At 45.3% G+C, this 21,975-nt stretch overlaps 1 protein-coding gene across 3 annotated transcripts in view; it reads left to right on the top strand.

The window, feature by feature from the left end:
- Nucleotides 1–21,975, top strand: part of whrna (whirlin a) — a 283,777-nt gene that overhangs the window by 130,932 nt on the left and 130,870 nt on the right. For all 3 annotated transcript variants that reach the window (XM_072488313.1, XM_072488312.1, XM_072488311.1), the window contains one exon: nt 20,270–20,478. In XM_072488313.1, coding sequence (XP_072344414.1) covers nt 20,270–20,478 — 209 coding nt within the window. The remainder of the gene's footprint in view (nt 1–20,269; nt 20,479–21,975) is intronic.

Genomic DNA, 21,975 nt, shown 5'->3' with positions numbered 1-21,975 from the left:
TTAAATCAATGCTCTCGAGTCATTAATTGACCTCTTTGCTACGGGAAATAGGTCCTTTAGGGATCTGTAAGCATGTATTTCGTGGTTCCTCTGTTCCTCTACACGTTTCCGTAACCTACCATTTATTAATGATCCCCTTGTCTTGCTTGCCCTCTCCAAAGATTTGCAGATTGAATTCAATTTCCCAGTCCTGTTCAGCTGACTGGTCCATTTGTATATGCCTGCAGTCTGCATGCGCAATTTAATGGAAATGAAACAGAGTCCCATTTTGGGCACGTTTAGTCGGGTCTTTCACAGAGCTTGCAGCACCGAGAACGTCCCCACTATTAAACAGGACTTTGCTTCATTTTGGGCCACGGCGAAGAATGCCCTGCCGAGGCCACACTTAGGCTCATTTCCTGCACTAACGAGCTCCATTCGCCAGTGCAGCAAGAGATCTGGGTGGCACCCCGATCTTTGAACCCCACACCGCTGCCTTCGGATGTTTGGGTTTTGAAATGTAACCAGTCTGATTGACACCTCAAGCTTTCTGTAGTCATGTGACCATGCCATGAGTCTGCCTCTGGGGGTAGACATCTTTAGATAATTTTAATAAAAGCCTCTCACAGAAACACACTGAAGAAGTCCAGCTGTGCATATACTTGCAACATCGACCATTACCTTTAGCTTCCTGACACTGAGCCAGTTTTGGGTCCAATTTGCCACTTTCCCTTGGATTCTTTACTTTTTTGACCATGTGGGATATTGACAGAAGCCTTGCTCGAATGCATGTAGACTACATCAAATGTTCCATCCACCTCCACACAACATTAAATCCTGTTAGTCATACAGACCTTCCTTTAAAAAAATATCCATGGCAACTGTCCTTGATTAATCTATGAGTTTCTAAATGAACATTGTTCCTCGGAATTTTTTTTCCCATAATTTACCCATCAGCAAGATTAGGCTGACTAGCCTGCAGATAATCCATCTATCACCCTCTTTCTTTTTAAACAAATGATGCAATGTTAACAGCTCTCCAGCCCACTGGTACCCCATTCCTGTAGTCAGGGAGGATTGGAAAATGATAGCCTCCTATTCCCCTTGCCTTTTTAACAGCCTGGGATGTATTTTGTACAGGCCTGGCACTTTCCAAAGATGTTTAACCCTTAATATTTCCTCTCTCACAATGCTTACTCCATCCAGTATTTCACACTTCTCTCTAACTACAATGCGTGCATTGTGTCCCGCATCTGTGAGGACAGATGGAAATCATTCATTAAAAACTATGCTCACATTTTCTACCCCATGCGCAGGCACGGTAGCACAGTGGGTGGCACTGTGGCTTCACAGCTCCAGGGTCCCAGGTTCGATTCCCGGCTTGGGTCACTGTCTGTGTGGAGTCTGCACGTTCTCCCCGTGTCTGTGTGGGTTTCCTCCGGGTGCTCCGGTTTCCTTCCACAAGTCCCGAAAGGTGTGCTGTTCGGTGAATTGGACATTCCGAATTCTCCCTCAGCATACTCGAACAGGCGCCGAAGTGTGGCGGCTAGGGGCTTTTCACAGAAACTTCATTGCAGTGTTAATGTAAGCCTACTTGTGACAATAATAAAGATTATAGATTATTATTATGCCTTTTTGGTCACTAATAGGCTCTGTTATTTCCTTAGTTATCATCTCGCTCTTTATATATTTGAAAGTAATATTTATAATATTACTTGATTTATTTGCCAATATGTGGAATTTGTGCTCGGGCTTGCAGCCAAAATTATGGCTGGCAGGGGCATTTAATTTGGAAGGAGACCAAAATATCTGTTTCCCGATTGGCGGGATAAACTGCTGGAATTTTGTTTTCCTGACTTCCAGAGCAGGTTAAAAGCTGGCCGAGCTTCCCAACAGACAATGTCGGGAACCCCATCTGCATGCATCAGCATCTCATGCATGTTCCTTAAAAGGTCACCTCACTGGAATTAAGCTCCCCCTCCAAATTAATTTCCCCATCAGGAGAATTTAGGATATTCAGATTTACAATCACCGAGCTTCACCTCTCCCATGACTTTGAGGTCCAAAGATCTTGTTTTCTCCTTCTTGGGGACATCACATAACGTCACTCGAGTGCCATAAGCAAACGCTGTGCCAAGACTGGGCAAGGGATGTGGGCAAAGGCTGAAAGGAGGTGGAGGTAGGGTGGAAAGCTGGAGAAAAGGCTGGACAGGGCGGCAGGCTTATAGGGAAAGGTAGGGAGAGTAGCCAGGGAAGGGTTGGGCAGTGAGGGAGATGGGGCAGTAATGACAGTGGAAGGGCAAGAGAAGGATGTCTGGTAAAGAGAGGTTGAGAGTGTCCAGGGAAGGTGGGATGGAATTACTTGGAAGGAGGGGTCATTGGTATTAACGTGGGGTCTTCGGGGGTGAAACATAGAAACATAGAAAATAGAAGCAGGAGGAGGCCATTCAGCCCTTTGAGTCTGTTCCGCCATTCATTATGATCATGGCTGATCATCAAGTTCAATACTCTGATCCTGCCTTCTCCCCATATCCCTTGATCCCTTTCTCCCCAAGAGCTATATCTAATTCCTTCTTGAAATTACACAACTACTTTCTTTGGTAGCGAATGCCACAGATTCATCACTCTGTGAGTGAAGACATTTCTCCTTACCTCGGTCCTAAAAGGTTTACTCCTTACCCTCAAACAGTGACCTCTATTTCTGGACTGCCCCACCATTGGGAACATTCTTTCTGAATCTATCCTGTTTAATCCTGTTAGAATTTTAGAGGTTTCTATGACCTCCAGTCAATATAATCCTAACCGACTTAGTCTCTCTTCATAATACAGTCCTGCCATCCCAGGAATAAGCCCGGTAAACCTTCGCTCCACTCACTCCACAGCAGGAACATCCTTCCTCAGATGAGGACACCAAAACTGCACACAATACACAAGGTATGTCCTCACCAATGTTCATACAATTGGCATCTCAATTCCTGTACTCAAACCCTCTTGCTGTGAAGGCCTTCTTTGCAGCCTGCTGTATCCGCGCACTTATTTTCAGCAACTGATGCATGAAGACACAAAGGTAATAATAATAATCTTTATTGTCACAAGTAGGCTTACATTAACACTGCAATGAAGTTACTGTGAAAACCCCCTAGTCGCCACATTCCGGCGCCTGTTTGGGTGCACAAGAGGGAGAATTCAGAATGTCCAAACTACCTAACAACACGTTTTTCGGGACTTGTGGGAGGAAACCGGAGCACCCGGAGGAAACCCACGCAGACACGGGGAGAACTCCAGACAGACAGTGACCCCAAACCTGGAATCGAACCTGGAGCTGTGAAGCAACAATGCTATTCACTGTGCTACCGTGCTGCCCAGGTCTCGCTGAGTATACAGCTCTCTCGATTTACACACATTCAAATAATAATCTGCCTTCCTATTTTCGCTACCCAAGCGGATAATTCTCACATTTATCCACATTATACTGCATCTGCCATGCAGATGCCCACCCACTCAGCCTGTCCAAAGCACGCTGAAGCATCTATGCATCCTCCTCACAGCTCACCCTCTCACCTAAATTTGTATCATCTGCACATTTGGAGATAATACATTTATTTTTTTTGCCAAATCATTAATATGAATTGAAAATACTGGTGATAGGGCAGAACAGTCACAGTCAGAAATGGGAATGGGATGCGGTAGGATGGAATGTCCAGGGGGAGAGTCTGGTGGGTGAAGGTCTCATTGGGTAGGTTATCGAGGGGGACAGGTTAGGTGGCTCAGACACTGGGAGAAGGTATGGGTCAGAGTGGGAGTGGGGATGGTAATGGGTGTTGGCTTTGAGGGGAGGAAAGGCATGTGGAGGTACATCGGGATAGGGTCCAGGTTAATGGTGAAGGTTCAAGTGTGACAGAGGGGAGAAATGGTGATATTAGGTGGGTCTGTGGCAATGGGGAGAATTTGGTGAGTAACAGGAGGAGGGTAGGGTTTCTTGGAGCATATTTTACCAAACCAAACCTTGACCACGCAGTCAGCCACTCAGTCAGTGAGATCCTTTGAGGTGGAAGGAGCATCTTTTCGGGTGGATGGAGTTCAACATCAGTACAAGTGGTCAACTAAAGGGGGAACCTAATAATTATGAGGAAACTGGATATCAGCTCAGTTGTGTTCTCCTCTCTGTGTTGAAGTCCACACTACAGCAAATTTGTTCCCAACTCATGTGTCTCAGAACATTGAGATCTCAGCAATGTGTGGAGCTGCCATTTTGTGCCATTTGCCATTGCGTGCAGTCAGCGACGAAGGGTGGGAGAGACACGGATGCCTTCAAGGAGCACAGCTGGTGGAGGGCAACCAATTCACAAGTCCAAATCTCCACCCTCCTGGGTGAATGGTCATGGCTGACAAGCGATTATTGCCATTAACCTTTCTATGGTGCCAAAGCAATGGTTCCTCTCCAAAATTTTGAGGTTGGTGAAGACAGGCAGAAGTGTCCACATGAGACTTCTTGCACATGGCTCTCTTCAACCTGCTCAAAGAGCAATGAATGGGGGGAACACCCATCTCTGGCCCGCCACGATGTCCTTTACCTGGACGGTTGAGGAGGGGATTCTATGTCTAGTTGGAGACCAGGCAAAACCTTCAGGCTTCGCTTTGGTAGGAAACCTGTAAAGCACATGCTACTTAATGTATCACTTCAATTCATTCACACATCCACTGAGGAGTCAATGATGCAGGCTTCACGCGACTCTGCCCTTGGTAATGGCTGTCATCCAGATGAGGAGATGGAGGACCCATTGCCAGTTAGCACGCGGCCATGAGGAGCAAGGGTCTGAGCAGGAGGAGGCAACGGGGCCTCTAGAAGGTGAAGAGGTGGCGACTATGAGGCACTGCATTGGTGCGCATTGGCCCCACCATGGGAGTATCACCGACAGTGCCCTTGTCTAGAGATGAGAGAAAAGCAATGTCAAAAGCACCTTCATTGATCCCGGGATGTGGTAGCTCACATCTGACAGCTTCTCCAGTATGAGCTGTGGCCGCAAGGACTCTGTCGGAGTGTTGCAGACCTCCTGAGCTGCAGTGAGTGAATGCCTACCTGGATACCCTTTAAATATGGTACCATGAGGTAAGGACACGGTGGACAACGTCCCTCCTGCCCTCCCGCCGCAAGATTCACCGAGCTCTTCATGGATGCAGGATTAGTGAGCTGAAACGTGGAAGGGTGCACATGTTTACCCGCCCAGCCACCCAGCAAGAATCACGCCGACCTTCGTGCCCGCCAAAACGGAAAATTCCACGCAATATTTTTTCACCCCCCAGATTTGCTTTACTAATTTCCTTTTTTCATTCCCCCCCCCCCCCCCCCCTGCACATTACCCCTGCCCATCATTGCTCTGCCACTGATTTACCTTCAAGTTAGTTGTTTCCAAACCATTTTGCTAAATCACCTCTGTCTTGGTAGAATTGGCTTTTCCCTGGTTGAGAACTTTTAACCCTGGTTTACCTTTGCCATTTTCCATTGCCATGTTCAACCTAAGTGAATTATGATCACTACCCCAAAATACTCTGTCACTGGGTGCCTCAGGCACAGAGAGCAAATCTAATTTCTCCCAAACCACTAGGCTGTTTGACTCAGTAATCGATACAACTGCAGGTATGACTATCGTGCGAGAAGCAGACACAAATTTCATCACACCTTCATTTTAAGACTGCCGCACCATTACACACACACATGAGGATTATAACATAAACTGCTTCCTGCCGCTGGCAGCTAAGTACAGCTGGGGATATGTGTCAAACTGAGGAGCCAAAATTGAGGTGACGCAACCAGAACCAGTTTGCGTTCATACAGTAAATTAGGGTTAATTAAGGCGCATGTATATTTATTATAAAAATAAGGGATCCTAAAAAGAGATTAAGGGACATTTCTTCTCTCAGAGAGTCGTTAGTGTTGGGAGCTCTGTTCCCTCGAGAGTGGTGGAGGCAGGTTCATTGAATACCTTTAAGGCAGTGGTAGATAGATTCTTGACTAACAAGGGAGTCAAAGGTTACCAGGGGGTCGGAGGACTGTGGAGTTGAGGCCACAATCATATCTGCCGCGTCTTAATGAGTGACTGAGCAGGCGCAAGGGCTAAATGGCCTACTCCTGATCCTTATTCATATGTTCGGATGCATGTATTATGCATGTATATCTCCTTTCAAATTCCTAAAAGACTGTATCCCTCAGCATGTGCAAGCTGATTTAGTAGCAGTTTTGTCACCTGGCTATCGTGTGTGGCCAGAATTGTAATAATAAAAGTCGGTGCGGTGTTAAAGGAAATTCTTGTATGTGAGTATTCCATCATTAAGGCTAAGATTTCATAGTTGAGTTCCTGCACCTGGAACCACAGCAGTAGGAAGATATAAAAACAAAATAAATGCACAAAAACACAAGGAACAGGGCAGGAGGAGTCCACATGGCCCATTGAGCCTGCTCCGAAATTCAGTACCATCGTGGCTGAACTTGCGTTTCAACTGTACTGTCCCGCCCGCTTCCTCATATCCCTCGGTTCCCTGAGAGACCAAAATTCTGTCTACCCACAACCCACTGGGGTAGAGGTTTCCAATGATTCACCAAACTTTGAGTGAATAATTTCTCTCCATCTCAGTCTTAAATGGTTGGCCCCTTAACCTGAGACTCTGCCCCTGTGTTTTCCATTCCCCAGCGAACGGAAGCAGCCTCCCAGTGTCCATCCTGTCCATCCCCTTCAGAACCTTATATGTTTCAATGAAATCAGCTCTCATTCTTCTAGACACCAGAGACTACAGGCCCAATTTTACTCAGCCCCTCTTCATAGGACAGTCCCTTCATCCCAGGGACCAATTTAGTGAATCTTCACTGTACCACCACCAATGCATGCATGTCCATTCTTAAATGTGGAGACCAAAACTGCACACACTATTCCAGATGTGGCCTCACCAAAGTCCTAAGTTTGATTAAACACAGGAAGATAGGGCCAGAAGTAGGCCATTCAGCTCCTCGGGCCTGCGCCACCATTTAATTAGATCATGGCTGATTGCCCACCTCAGTGCCATTTTACTGTGCTGTCCCCACATCCCTTGATGCCATCAGTATCTTTTATAGCCCTCTCACAGAGCGAATTCTAAAGATTCAGTAACCTTTGAGTGAAGAACCCTCTCCTCAGCAATGAACTCTACAACAGCAAAATTGGCGCCGGTCCTGGAGCAATTCCGGAACCGGAAAGCACCGACGCCACATGGAACACAGGCCATTCCAGTGAAAAACAGTGTTGGATTTGCTGGGGTCGGGAATGGCACTCGAGAGGCTGACAAGCTGCAGGCACATATTAGCACTCCATCCCCCACACACACTCATCCCAGCAAACAAGATGGCACTGATTGCAGTGGAGTGCGCCCATCCCGTTGATGGGTCGGCTGGGGCGAGAGGATACCAAGCTGAGTGGCCTGGGGGACACCGATACGACCCGTGGCACTAAGCAGTCAACAACATGTGCAGCTGCATGGTTGCCTTCCAGACTGCAGCAATGGTGTTCCATACTCATCCACTCTGACCCCACGGCCCACCTCCTGGCCATCCCCCGCTACACCCCTCCCAGCCTTGGCAGAAGTCCCCCCGGCCTGTGACCCGACTGTCAGCGCACTATGGCAACGTTGAACACTTTCGGACCCCCTCTCTCCCTCAGCAGCCATGGCGGCTGTTTCCGACTTTTGAAACCACAAGTGAAACTTGCCATCGGTAATTCCTCCTGGTGGAGGCGGAGCATCTCGAGGCCCTAGAGAATATGGGGTCATGCCCGCTAATGATATGCCAACAGCGTTCACTGCCCGTGCGAGGTAAGACGCCGCTGTCGAGGCACTGGAGCATGGCATTCTGTTGGGTGCCCGGTGCCGCCACAAATTCTGCCTCATGTGCCATTCTCCATCCAACCGTGTTTCCCGATTCCAGTATTCAAATCCTTATGTGATAAAAGGCCAAAATACCATTTCCCTTCCTAATTTCTTGCTGCACCTGTATTTTAGCTTTCAATGGCTTATGAACAAGGACACCCAGGTCCATTGGGATAGCAACACTTTCCAATCATTCATCAATTAAGAAATACTCTGCACCACCATTCCTACTACCAAAAATGGATTACCTCACACTACTCCACATTATATTCCATCCGACATGTTCTTGTCCACTCACTGAGCCTGTCAAAATCTCCTTGAAGCTTCTTTGCATCCTCCTCACAGCTCCCACTCCCACCTTGCTTTGTGTCATCCGCAAATTTGGAAATGATACATGTGATGGGGAGATGGTGAAGTAGTGGTAAAATTGTTGGGCTAGTAATCCAACGGCCCAGGCTAAAACTTTGGGGACAAAGGTTCAAATCCCACCACGGCATCTGGTGGAATATGAATTTGGTTAATAAATCTGGAATTAAAAGCAAAGTCATCAGTGATGGTCACCATGATTGTCGTACAAGCCCATCTGGTTCACTAATGTCCTTCGGAGAAATTTGCTATCTCACTGGTTTGGCCTACGTGTCACTACAGGCCCATAGCAATGTGAGTTGACTGTCAAATGCCCTCTGAAGTGGCCCAGCAAGCTACTCAGGTCAAGGACAATTTGGGGTGGGCAACAAAATTCTGGCCTTGCCAGTGATGCCCATATAGCATGAAAGAATAAAAGGGGAAAAAATTGGTGCCCACATCCAAATCTCCTCAAAGTGCAGCCATTATATAAGTAAACATGGCAGCCAAATTTCACAAAGCAAAACCCTCCCAATACTAGATGTGATAAATGACAATCCATATGATTTTGATGGTATTGACTGAGCAGCATGCTGGGAGAACTTACTGCTCTTTCAAATCTTTTATATTCGCTTGAATGCACAGATATGACCCTGCTTTAACAGCTGAATGAAATGTCTCTGACAATGCAGCATTCCCTCAGTTTGCACCCAAGTGCCACCCTAGAATAGTCGTTGAATCTACATCTCTCTGATTCCAAGGTCGGCACTGAGTCACACATGGACAATTAACAGGGAATAATAATGTTCTAGCAGCCTTGTCAGGTTTTGTGACTTTGAATAGTCTAATGCTGTGGTATATAATTCTACTCTTGGCAATTTGATGGACCAGGGAATGTATTTGTTTTTATTAGAGGACCTTCTTTATTAGCCTGAGGGAATTGAGTCAACTGCATCAAAATACACCACACCATCAACTACGCTAAAGTTCCATGGGGAAATATGGCATATGATAATTGTTCAAATGCCTCTTGCCAATGGGGAGACTGGTCCATCAATAGTAAATATCAGGGAATTGTCGGCATAATTGCACACAACTCTCCAACATGGTGCTGCCTCTAGGGAAGCTTCTCCACTGGCAGCATGAACGTGGATAATGATCCAAAATCTAAATCTGAAATAAAAACAGAAAATGCTGGAAATACTCAGCAGGCTTGCCAGCATCTGTGGAGAGAGAAAGCGAGTTATCAAGCAGACGCTGCCACAACTGCTGAGCGTTCCCAGTATGCATATAATCCTCAGGATTCCTTTTAATATTCGATCTCTTGAGCGAAAACAAGGCTCTCCAAAGGCTTTTGATGATAGTACCACTTTAAAGAGATTCTGAACCAGCCTGCTTTATTTGAATTTGCCTGTGAATAAACACTCCCAATAAAACAGGCGCTCATCATTGTTTTATTTACAGTCCCCATCCGTCACACTTTTGGGATTAGTTCTCCTGGTAGAATCCATTTATGCTATTTATTGGCATTGTAAAACCAATGTAATGGTGTGTTTTTTTCTTCACTTTATGAGTCTGACACAACACAAAATAAAATCACACTACTGTTAACCATTTGATTAATGGCTTGAATCTAAGTTTTCAATCAGCTCCATTTTAGACTTGATTAAAATGACAGCAAAGCCAGTATCAGGTTGAACAGACATTTTATACTATCGTGGTACTGTCGGCCGCCTGGGACTGAGCAGATAATCTTTTATATTATTTATAGCGCAGTATTGGTGATTTGCTGATGACTTCTACGGGGAGTGCTCGAAATGCAACTTCCACAGTAACGCACCCAAGCAAGGGCAAACCGAGCTACAGTTGAGGCAGTTCCCAAACCGATTCGAACAAGCAGGTTTCAATTTTCTGCTGCACAGGTTGTCGGAGAGCGAGGGATGGATCAGATTGCAGCAAAGAAATCGTAATGACCACCAGAGCACACTGAGAACTTGCCTGAGGGAAAACATTCGGTTGTTGCTAAGTTACATTGATGTTGGAGGCAGATGCTTATCTGGATAAAGCGCCTCTGCTTTCCAGAAGCACAAATTTAACTGCGCATTTAATGGGGAATCGATGCTCTTATGTCCATAATTCTGCCATAATACCACATAGATCCCTGTTTCAAGGGGAAAGGCATTACCCAGCATGGTCGACAAAGCGGAGTTATGCTGCATTTCACACTGGGGTCAACCACAAAGCAGCAACATCTGTTCTCAAACGTGTGCTCAGGCTTTGTTCTCTGCAGACTAACTTTTAATGTCAGCAGAGAGCTGGTGGGAATTCTACTTCATTCCCGATGTTATAAATGATTCAGTATTAAGTTTGCACAATGGGTTGCCTGGGCTTTTTTGTTGATACTGTTTTCAATTCAGTTGCCCAGTGTGAAGAACAAGACAAGAAGACCTCATCCTGGAGAATGTGTCAAAGGGTTAGACTGCCCCATAAGTGGTACCGCAGGCCTTGTTTTGAAGTGTGTTGCAAACTGTGCTGTGTTAACACACGTCTTGCAGTTTAGCGCCAGCTAGGCCCCAATTTTATCTCACCACCCCTAGTGATTGGTTTCTTGTGCACGTGCAAAGAACACCCTGTTGGTTATTTTTTGTCATTGCACTCTCTCCCTTTTTCAACGGGATTGTTTTCTGCCTAAGGTGATCCAAACTGCCATCTTTTATCAGCAGAATGCAAATATGCATTGGGCAATCTTAACTGTCCACGAAAAAGCTCCTGCTTGCTCCGGTTGCGAGCACACAAGTATACCATGTGTGTAGCAGTGTTCTAGTAGTTACCATGGTTACTGCATTTGCAGACTGGACAAACTATTTCACTCAGTTGTGCTAAACATGTACTATGGCACTTAGCTCAGTTATTATTTCGACAAAACTAATGCATGGCTCTTCCCTCTCAAGAAACAAGAACACAAATTTGTCAGACACATTTTTGTGGAAGCCCTTTCAAGGAGAGAAAAACAGAACTAATTGAAATTTAGGCACCAACCTGCCCCCAAACCAAACATCTTCCTCCACCCCCCACCCCCTGCCCCACCACCACCGCCACCAACCCTGTCAAGGCCAACTGCATAGATGCAAATGTTTGTGCTCAGTTTGTCTGTAAATAAGGCTTTTGGATGATGTCAGATGCTCGGAATGTGTTATATCATTTGAGAAGGGTTTGGCACTTTCTTGTGTCGACAATTATACCTATGTATCCAGGATGCCACTACTACACTTGCACAGTCTGTGTACTGAACAAACAATATATCATTCTACCGTCCAGATGGAGAACTGCAAGAAATGCAGATGGTGAAAGCGCCAGTATTCGTGTGATTATGTCAAATGTCTCAGATATTGTTCACGAGGTTGCACTGTAGCTTAATGAATGCTGTCGTGTTTCTCATGGTTAGATGTGAAAGTGGCGTATCTTTACATTGATGCAGCTGACCAGCTCATGCCGAGAAACTTTGAGGAGAGCTAACCTGGATTTTATTGTGTCAACGGCCTTCAGCACGTCTGTATTTATTTGCTTGTCAATAATGAGCAGTAAAGTGTGGACATACCACATGCCAGCATTGAAAAATTGATCTCACATCAGCTGGAGTTCTGAGCAAGAAGCTGCTGAATTGATGAGATTGAGAAGCAAGCTTTGATTTCATTTTTTTGTGGGGGTTGTGTCCTGTTCAAGTTCCACTTTGCATTATTTTTACCCATGATTATTGGCCCCTCCCTGCACCAGATTTCATCTCCCTAGAGATATTCCAAGCCTAAAGCTGTGCCAGTGCCCCTCCTGCAACAGCTGCCAAGAACTGCCATGCACCCCCCCCCCCACCCCTCCCTATGGTGAAGTGCCCTAATTCCACCCTCTGCCAGCTGGTCAAGATTAGAATCACAGGAGTAAATTCCATCGCGGAACATTGACAATCAGTGGACTGCACCACTACCAGCCTGAGTTTATATCTTTTAAAATATATGCACTTAAACCATATGCTAAATCATAGATTCACAGAATGTTACACCACTGAGGCAGCTCACTTGGTCTCTCGCCAGCTCTTTGAAAGAAAAATCCAATTAGTCCCTCAGCTCCTCTGTCTTTTATCCATAGCCCGGTATATTTAGCCCCATCAGATATATATTCAATACCGTGTAAGCAGTTATTATTGAACCTGCATAAAAAGATAGATACATGTTGCCATGAAACCAAAAAGACCTTCTGCCTATCCCACAAATGAGTAATGCTCTGTATGACTTTCAGCCCCATTGTAGTGCTAAGTCTGTAGGCCATGCGTCCTAAAGACAGGCGGACCTTATCAAACAGCATTCCCCAGCCACTATTTGCAACAAGCAAGTTAGAGTCCGCACCCAACCAGTCCGTCCTTACAAAATTCAAAACGCAGTGTCCAGCATTAGATATGATTGCGCGATTGGACAATGTTTGCTAAATAATCTCCAGTGTGCTAAATATTACGCTGACAAGCAATTTATGATTGTCAATCAGGCTCGCAGCGTGGCACATTTGCATGTGCTGGAAGCCACACACCTTAATACACAGGGCCCTGTTTTTTGCAGACAGAAAGATCGTGTACACGCATTGCGCCTGTTTTAGCTGAACAAAATGAGTGATAGCCATTCGCTGGTTCATTCCTTAGGGCAATGCCTTGGCCAATCAGAGTGGAGCTGCCTGGTTTATGTTTTCAAACAATGCTTGATAGTCAATTGTCAGTCACCATTAACTGGTGCATTTTCCATGGTAACACCTCTACCAATCAAGGACCATTTGCCAACCAATCAGTACTCTCTTCTCAAACAATATAAATTTGTTGTTTCCCCTGACATTGGTATTATTGTGATTGTCTGATGAATCCAAGATGAAAACTTCAACAAAATGTCTTCCTTCAGCAATACTCAACTAAATAATAACTTTTTTTGTACCTTGGTAACAAAGTAAAAATGTTGGGGGCAGTTTTCCAGTCCCATTATGCCCGATGCAAATCCCGTTATGGCTGGAAACACTCGTGAGAGGGCCATAACGGGATTTGCAGCGGAAAGATCTCCGATTGATATCCTCACTCCCTGCTAGCGACGTAATCAGGTTCACGTCCAGCGAGGGCGTGAACCTGATTACCACACTTTTTATTATATTTAAATATTCAAAATCTTCCGGAAATGTCAGATTTCCAACGGGAATCACTGCGAGCCTCCAGACGGGATGACCGCACCGGTGGCTCAGAGGCCAGAGGAGCCACCGGTTGGTCAGGTATTGGCACCATGGCAGTGCCAGATTGGTACTACCACAGGACGGGCCTATAGGGAGACTCATTGAGCGGGCCCCAATGCCAGCGATCCGAGGGACAGGGGGGGTTAATGCCAGTGATCCTTGGAGCTGGGGGTTTGATGCCAGCGATCCTTGTGAGTGCGGGGGAGTGGGATTGATGCCAGAGATCATTGATGGGGACATGGGGAGGGAGGTGGAGTCCCAAATCTGTGGTGGGAGAGTGGGGGGGTCTTTAACTTAATTTTGACATTGGAGTGGCCTGATACTCTGTGGAGCCGGACTTGCCACTTTAGACCCCACCTCTCACAATAATGGCACAAACACGCCCTCCTTTTAAAAAGTTGCAAAGTGTGGGAAGACCGCGACAGAAAACCTGCCTGTTTTTCATACGCTGTTTTTCAGTCAGAACCTGATACTTTGCCATTTTGGGGCGGAAAATTCTGCCCGTTCTGCGGTGTTGCTCAGAATGACAAATCAGTTCAGACCAGTGTTCTTGTTTTTCAGTTTTTACTGTTTGCTCTTCGTGGGTGGCTGTAGCATTTGTTTTGTAAAACTTCAGTCTTTAAGAGGTGCTTCTGATAGAAACATACACTTTTCGAATGCAAGAGGTTGGTAATTTATGCTCAAATCTGTGCCTGGAAACTAAAATGAATGAAAACATGTTTTCTTTTCCAATGTGAAGACATTTGTTTTAGGATTTCAGTACATGAACATATCTGTCTGGGGGCCAACATTCACTGCCCCCGTCCTTAACTTCCCTCCATTTCAGAGGGTTTTTGGGAGTCAATGAGTTTGCTGTGGTTCTGGAGTCATACCAGACCAGATAAGGCACATTTTCTTCTCTAAAGGGCATTTGTGAACCAGGTGTGTTTTAATGTCAATTGTGTCATGATTTTAGTTCAATTTTCACCACCCGCCATGGCAGGGTTTGAACCCAGGCCCCCAGATCGTATTCTATGTCTCTGGATTACTAGCCCAGTGACAATACCACTGCACCATTGCTTACCCAAAGAGTACAAAGGCGTTTGTGGTCATTGTTGGGTTCGTACCATTCCTTTTTTTATCCAATTAAGGGACAGTTTATAGCGCGGACATTCCTGCGCATCTTTGGGTTGTGGGGGTGAGACCTCTGCAGACATGGGGAGAATATGCAAACTCCACACGGACAGTAACCTGGGGCCAGGATCAAACCTAGATCATTGGTGCCGTGAGGCAGCAGTGCTAACCACTGCACACCATGCCACCCAGGTTTGCACCTTTCCTAGAAATAAACAACAGATTAAGCTTCAAGGACAGTTTAATGGACACCAAAAGGATATCGCAGAACAGCTCCTTCAATCACACACACACACACACAAGCAGAACCATCTGCGTAATTAAAACAGAAAGTGCTGACATACTCGGAGAAGCGGAGTTAACATTTTCAATCGTCAGCGACTCATCTTCTTGGCCATCCTCAATTGCTGGACCACCAGCTGTTTGGACTCCTCATTGCACTCACAAGATGCATAGCTCCACAGCAGAGAAAGCATGGGATTAATAGGGATAACCCCACACAAAGGACACATGTACCGGTGGAAGCTGGAACCCTCCCTGGTACTCAGCCCCTCTTAGAGTAACAGACTCACTCGTGAGACCATCAGCTAACCCAATCCTAAGGATCAGGTGATTTATCCAGATCAAAAGCCACTTATAAATAAAGTTAGCCAGCACAGGGATATGTGATGTACTTTTGTATAGACCTTTCTTGGAAAGATTATTGGAGACACCCTTTCAGATAAAAAAAATCCAAGTGCCAAAACATCTTGCTACAGACCTGGCTCCTCCCATTCATTACATCATCTGCACCCCATTATGTTCCATGATCTGCTTAGCTCGGATTAAACATAATGTCTCAAATTATCTACTCTCCAGGGAATCTCCAACAATCGTAACAAAGTTCCATTAGGCATCCCTTTGTGAACAAGTAAATGGTTAAAACTAATCAAAGCCTAACTTCTTACAGCCTCTTAATTGCAGCTTTAGCAGCCAGACTCTGGATACTTTAATCAAAGTTCTTGAATAATATTACTTCAACAAATATACATACTTTTATGAGCATTACTGCAACAGATATATATATATATATACATACAATTTATATAAAATTTTTCATAAAACATTCATCACACCTCCCCCTTAAAAAAATGAACCAGCAAATGGCTTCATTTTTCCAAAGCCTTTTCGACTTTAAACACGACTCATTACTCAATGCTACTCGTTCTCTGTAAGATATTTAGGCATGAAAATGTAAACATTAGTATAATCCATTTCAGTCTTTCCGTTCCAATTTTGAACCTTCCATCTTTCTCACACCTCAAAGCCATGATATCATATATAATTTTCAAGTTAAATGGTTGTAGCAATAAAACCCATCTAAACAGAATTGCATTTCAATTTTTAAAAGTCTCCAGAAATGCATTCTGGTCTGTATACACAGTTGTGTCTGATGAGTTATTAGCATTATAAATGTTGCAACGCCATTACAAAACTCAATGTCTCCTTCTGGATGGTTGAAAACTGCTTTTGATGAATATTTAGTTGCCAGGAAAAATAAAACTTGCTAAAACTTGGCACGAATTTCCTGTAGAAACCATTCATTTTTTTAAAAATTCCAATTAAGGGGCAGTTTAGCATGGTCAATCCACCTACCCTGCACATCGTCTGGGGCTGAGACACATAGACACGGGGACAATGTGCAAACTCCACGCGGACAGTGACCCAAGGCCTGGATCGAACCTGGGACCTCGGTGCTGTGAGGCAGCAGTGCTAACCATTGCACCACCATGCCACGCTTCAGTAGAAACCATTCATGCCCAGCAACCTCAGAACTTCCCTTCTTCTTGAATATATTGGGGACTCCCCATGGGGCCACCTGACCACGTCCAACTGTCTGGCCCAAGAATGTGACTTGGGGTTTTGTAAATTCACTTTTAGCCAAGTTTACCACCAAGCCAGCCTCCTGTAGTTGATCATTTCAACTATTATTCAAATGCTCATTCCACATTTGACTGATCGTCTATGTAGATTGCACAATTCTTGTGTCCAAAAATTACCTTGTTGGTCAGTCTTGAAATATTGCTGGGGCATTCATCATTCCAAACAGCAAAACTTTAAACTGATACAGACCATTTAGGATTACAAAAGCTGAAACTTCTATAGCCCTTTCTCATACAGGTACTTGCGGGTATCCGTTAAACAAGTCAAGTTTGGTAATAAAATTTGTTTGTCCAACCTTTTCAATATAGTCTTCCAAACTAGGAATAGGACACAAATCTGACTTCGTACCTGCATTGATTTATTCTATAGCCCACACACTATCGTTGTATCCCATCTGGTTTTGGTACCATCAAAATAAGTGAGCTCCAATCACGGCAACTCACTTCAATGATATCATTCTTAAGTATGCTTTCAATCTCCTTTTGAACCTATGCCAACTTGAGTGGATTAAATCTATATGGATGTTTCTTAATTGTACTTCCTAGTTTAGTGGTAAGCACTGTTGCTTCACAGCGCCAGGTTCCCAGATTCAATTCCCAGCTTGGGTCACTGTCTGTGAGGAGTCTGCACATCCTCCCCGTGTCCACCGGGTGCTCCGGTTTCCTCCCACAATCCTGTGGCATGCTGATCCATATACCCATATGAGTGAGAGGTTTGCAATCATAGGAGGTGGCTGCAAATTTCCTTCTGCTGTTAGAATGAATAGGAAGTCTTGGAAAAGTCTATGGATTCTAATGGATTATTTCATTCGTCTTCAGGTTACATGAATCCCCCTCACCATCCTCTGGCCCCTGCATACAAGCCCCTCCATTTACACATGTCCTCACAAGCAAGCACACCCTCAAGTGCACACACATACGCCTTCACATGCACACATGCCCCGCATGCACACACACCCTCAGTGTATGCATGCCCCGGATGCACATGCGTGCCCGCATCCACATTTGCCCCTGCGTGCACATGTGCCCCAGCATGCAGACTACTCTCCTCCGTCTGGCTGAACTTGTCCTCTGGTGCATGGGTATTGTTCAGGCCTCTGTTCGAGTGAGAAGTGGAGAACCCTCACACCATCCTGGTGGGGAATGGAGGTATAGAGGGACTGGACATCCATGGTAAAGAGGAGGCGGCTCGGGTCGGCGAGCTGGAAGTTGTTCATTTGATGTAGGGCATCGGGGGAATCACAAATATAGGTGGGAAGGGACTGGACGAGAGATTATGGAGTGAAGATAGGAAGAAATTAGCTTGATAGGGCAGGAATAGGGTGACAAGATGGGCCAACCGGGACAGTCCTGTTTGTGGATTTTGGGGAGGAGGTAGAAGTGGGCTAACAATGAGGTTGGAAACTATGAAGGGAAGATCTCCACAGGAGATAAAGTTGGTGAAAGTCCTGGAAATAATGGCTTGATGTTCGGTGGTGGGTTCATGGCCCACAGTGAGGTAGGAGGAAGTGCCTGAGAATTGGCGTTCAGCCTCTGTGAGGTAGAGATCAGCTCACCAGACAAGAACACCTCACCATTGTTGGTGGGTTTGATGACAAAGTCAGGGTTGGACCTGAGAGAGTGGAAGACAGCCAGTTCATGAGGTGACAGATTAGAGTGGGTGAGAGGAGCAGAGAAATTCAGACGGTCGATGTCACACTGACACTCCTGAATAAAAAGATCAAGAGCAGGTAAGCGGCTGGAGGGAGGGGTCAAGGTGGAGGGAGAATACTAGAGGTGGGGGAAAGGATCTGTTGAATGTGAGAGGACTCATGCCTGGAGAAGTGAGCACAGAGACGAAGGTGGCGGAAGAGTTCAGCATCGTGTCGGAACAACGAAACAAAGAACAAAAATGTGGGGGTTAGGCAGGTTGGCCATTATGCCTTAGTGTCCAGGGCTGTGCAGGTTACGTTATGGGGATAGGGCGGGGTGGACAGTGGAGTGGACCTGTACAGAGTGCTCTTCCGGAGGGTCGATACAGACTCATTGAGACAAATGGCCTCCTTCTGCACGTTAGGGGTTCTATGTAGCACCATTATATAGAATGACTTACTGATGTGCCGATGCACTTTCTAGCCAATCAAGTACTTTTGAGGCAGAGTCACTGTTGCAATGTAGGAAATGCACCAACTAATTTGTGCACAGCAAGGACCAACAAACAGCAATGAGATCAATTACCAGCTAATTTGTTTCTGTGACATTGGTTGAAGGTTATGTATTGGTCAGGATTCATTCATTCTACCATTCATCCATATTGCTGACAACCTCCTGTTCTTTGAAATAGTGTCATTGGATCTTTTATGTTCAGCTGAGTGGGTAGATGTAAAGTCTCATCTGGAGGACAGCCCGCTGACAGTTTAGCACTCACTCAGTTACTGAACTGAAGTGTCAACTTGGATGATACGTTCAGATCCCTGGAGTGGAAACTTGAATTTTCTGACCCTGAGGTGTGAATGCTCCCACTGAACCAAGGCTGATTACTCCACATCTATTTATACATTAACCTAAACTCGGTGATGTTTCAATATATCCCCTTTGATATGCAGCTGATGTCCTGCCTTTCACACATGCCTCCACACATTTCTTCCCCAATCTTTAAGTAGACAGAATGTCCACGTTTTAGTGAGATGTGGTGAGGACAAATTAATACGCTGCTTTATTTTTGAAATGACAAGTAATTATGCAGAGCAATTTATGATTATGCACCTGTAATTGAATCAATGTAACTTGTCACTGCAATGTCATGGTATCCCATATCAAATTTTATTTAAACAAATAGCTTGTGACTGCCCTTTTGCAACGCACCTTTCTGAGTCTCAGTACTTGGTGTTTAAAAACCTGATTGCCAGTTTATTTCTGCCTTTAACCCTATCTCTGTTCACAAGGGTGGCACAGTGGTTAACACTGCAGCCCCACAGCGCCAGGCTCCTGGGTTCAAATCCAACCTTGGGTGACTGTCTGTGTCGAGTTTTCACTTTCTCTCCGCGTCTGCTTGGGATTCCTCTGGGTGCTCCGGTTTATTCCCACAGCTCAAAGATGTGCAGGTTGGCTGGATTAGCCATGCTCAATTGCCCCTTGGTGTCCAGGGATGTGCAGGTTATGTAATGGGGATAGGGTGGGGAAGTGGTGCAGACACGATTGGCTGAATGGCTGCCTTCTGTTTGAACTCACACACTTTAAGTATAACTGAATCTAAAAATTGTTTCCACAGAGAAACAAAAAGTGATTGTAATTCCCAAAACTATTTAATTTTCTTCATAGAGTTTACCATGTTTCCCACCCTTTTTTGTGGTAGTCATACCCAGTTCTCAAACTAATGAAGGCCTAATTGACTCTTCAGGGAGGTGAATAAGACCAGGCCCTTGTTATTTTACCTGGTAATTTTAACATTCTTCCCATGGGAAAAGGCATGATATCCATAAGGTGGTTTTCTTCGCCAACACAGCTGGGATCATTGTGGATGACATCTGTAGGCACAGCCTATGTCTTGGCATTTAATGGTGCAGATTGCAAAAATAACTAAATTCTGTACAACAGTACCATTTTGGGTTCCTCAACTCAGTATCCCACAAAAGATTGCAGCAAAAACAAGCTGCAGGCAATGAATTTAAAGTGTAATCCTATTCGGAACAAGCAGGCTCCTATTGCTGTTTTCTACTTAATTTCAACAGTAGACATTTCTAATGCCTGTAGTTTACAGTAACTGTGAGGTTTCTCTCTATTAGGTTGGAGACCAGATTATAGAGGTGAATGGCAGAAGCTTTCTCAATATTCCCCACGATGAAGCTGTGAAAATCCTAAAGTCTTCACGTCACCTCATGATGACAATAAAGGATGTTGGGAGACTGCCTCACGCTCGGACAGTAGTGGATGAGACTAAATGGATCACAGGCCCGGAACTCAGTGAGACAGCTGCCTTCAGCATGCCTGCAGGGTGAGTCCTGGTTTGGTTACTTCAGCTCCAGAACGAATACTTCTAATATCATCATATGATATTATATTTCTCATGAGAAGCAGACCTTTAGGCATCTAAGTAGAAAATGATGCAATTCTACAGAAGAGTTTGCTAAGTTTCTTCTTCTCTGTTTGAAAAGTATGATTTCTAAGATGATGTTTACATTCCTGGCACAGTTTTTAATGGGCGTAGCCATTTTCAATCCCTCCTTTCTACGGTTTCCCTTGAGGCCATTTTTTTGTTTACTAAATACCACCTGACGTTCGATCCTGATCCGCCGCCCACTTTTATTTCCCCAAACGATATTTGCAACATTTTGCTTCAGGCCGACACTGGAATTGCCTGATCTGACATGGCGGTGTATTGAGAGTGCGACTTGTCGAAGGGATGTGATGAGGTGTTCGGCATGCAGCCAAATATAATTTGTACATTGAGCGAAAGGAACTTGCAAGGCGTGGCGGTGGTAATTGTGAGGGCAGGAGCAGGTACAAAGTGGCCAAGTAAGGAGGCAGAAGGTGGTGCAGCGAAACGTGACGCTACAATCAGTAATTTCAACGTGATTAGAACTGAGAGGCATCACGGACAAATTGTGATCACTGAAGTGTTCTCGAGGAGCCCGAAACAATCGAAGATAAAGCCTGATGAAGCGCGGAAAGCTATTTTGGTCAAATAAACTGATTCCACGATGGATTGATGCTTCAGATGGTGATTGTAGTGCTATTGCTGTCCTTAAGTAGACAGTATTACTATGCCATTAATGTGAGGGATAATGATACTAGAAATGGAACATTTTCTCAATTCAGACACAGTACCCTGTGTGAATATCAAATACTCCCACGTAACACAACAAATACAGAGTGAGGTGCCATCTACTTTTCTTCGACTTGTCGCACCTGAATCTCTCAGTGAAATTATGAATCTATAAACAAATAAATAAATGGACTGCATTTTACAGTGGGGCGGGGGGTTGGGGGCTGGGGGTGGGGTGCAGGGGTCAAACTGCTTGCGCCCCTCCCCCTCCCCAGAAGGGAAGTCAGCTGGCAGTCCACACAGCGGATGGAAGCCTGCATTACAGCCATAACGCTCTCAGGGTGGGTTTAACAAGGCAGAAATGGGACTGGTGGTGTTCTGTGGGAAACCCCTCAAGAGATGTTGGCCAATCTGATTGACTGGCAGTTTGGGCAGTCCAAGCAGCACCAGACCTCAGTTGTGGGCGGTGCCAGGGCTGAGGGAATAAGGTAAGGTAAGGTAAAGTCGCCATTGTCCCAGATGACCACAGGCTGCTTTCCCCTTTGAGGCGGAGAGCTGACGTGGTGGTTTAACCTGAGGATCACCGAACTTCAGGCGAGGGGCAAGGTTGATCAGGCGGTGATTCGTGAATAACCTCAGCCAGCACGGGAAATGAACCCGCGATTCTTGCCTTGTTCTGCATCACAAACCAGCTGTCTAAACCACTGAGCGAAACCGGCACCCCAG

This window comes from Scyliorhinus torazame, chromosome 22 (assembly GCF_047496885.1).
Source record: "Scyliorhinus torazame isolate Kashiwa2021f chromosome 22, sScyTor2.1, whole genome shotgun sequence".
Taxonomy (NCBI): domain Eukaryota; kingdom Metazoa; phylum Chordata; class Chondrichthyes; order Carcharhiniformes; family Scyliorhinidae; genus Scyliorhinus; species Scyliorhinus torazame.
The sequence above is the reverse complement of the archived record's forward strand: the minus strand, read 5'-3'. Positions and strand labels throughout refer to the sequence as shown.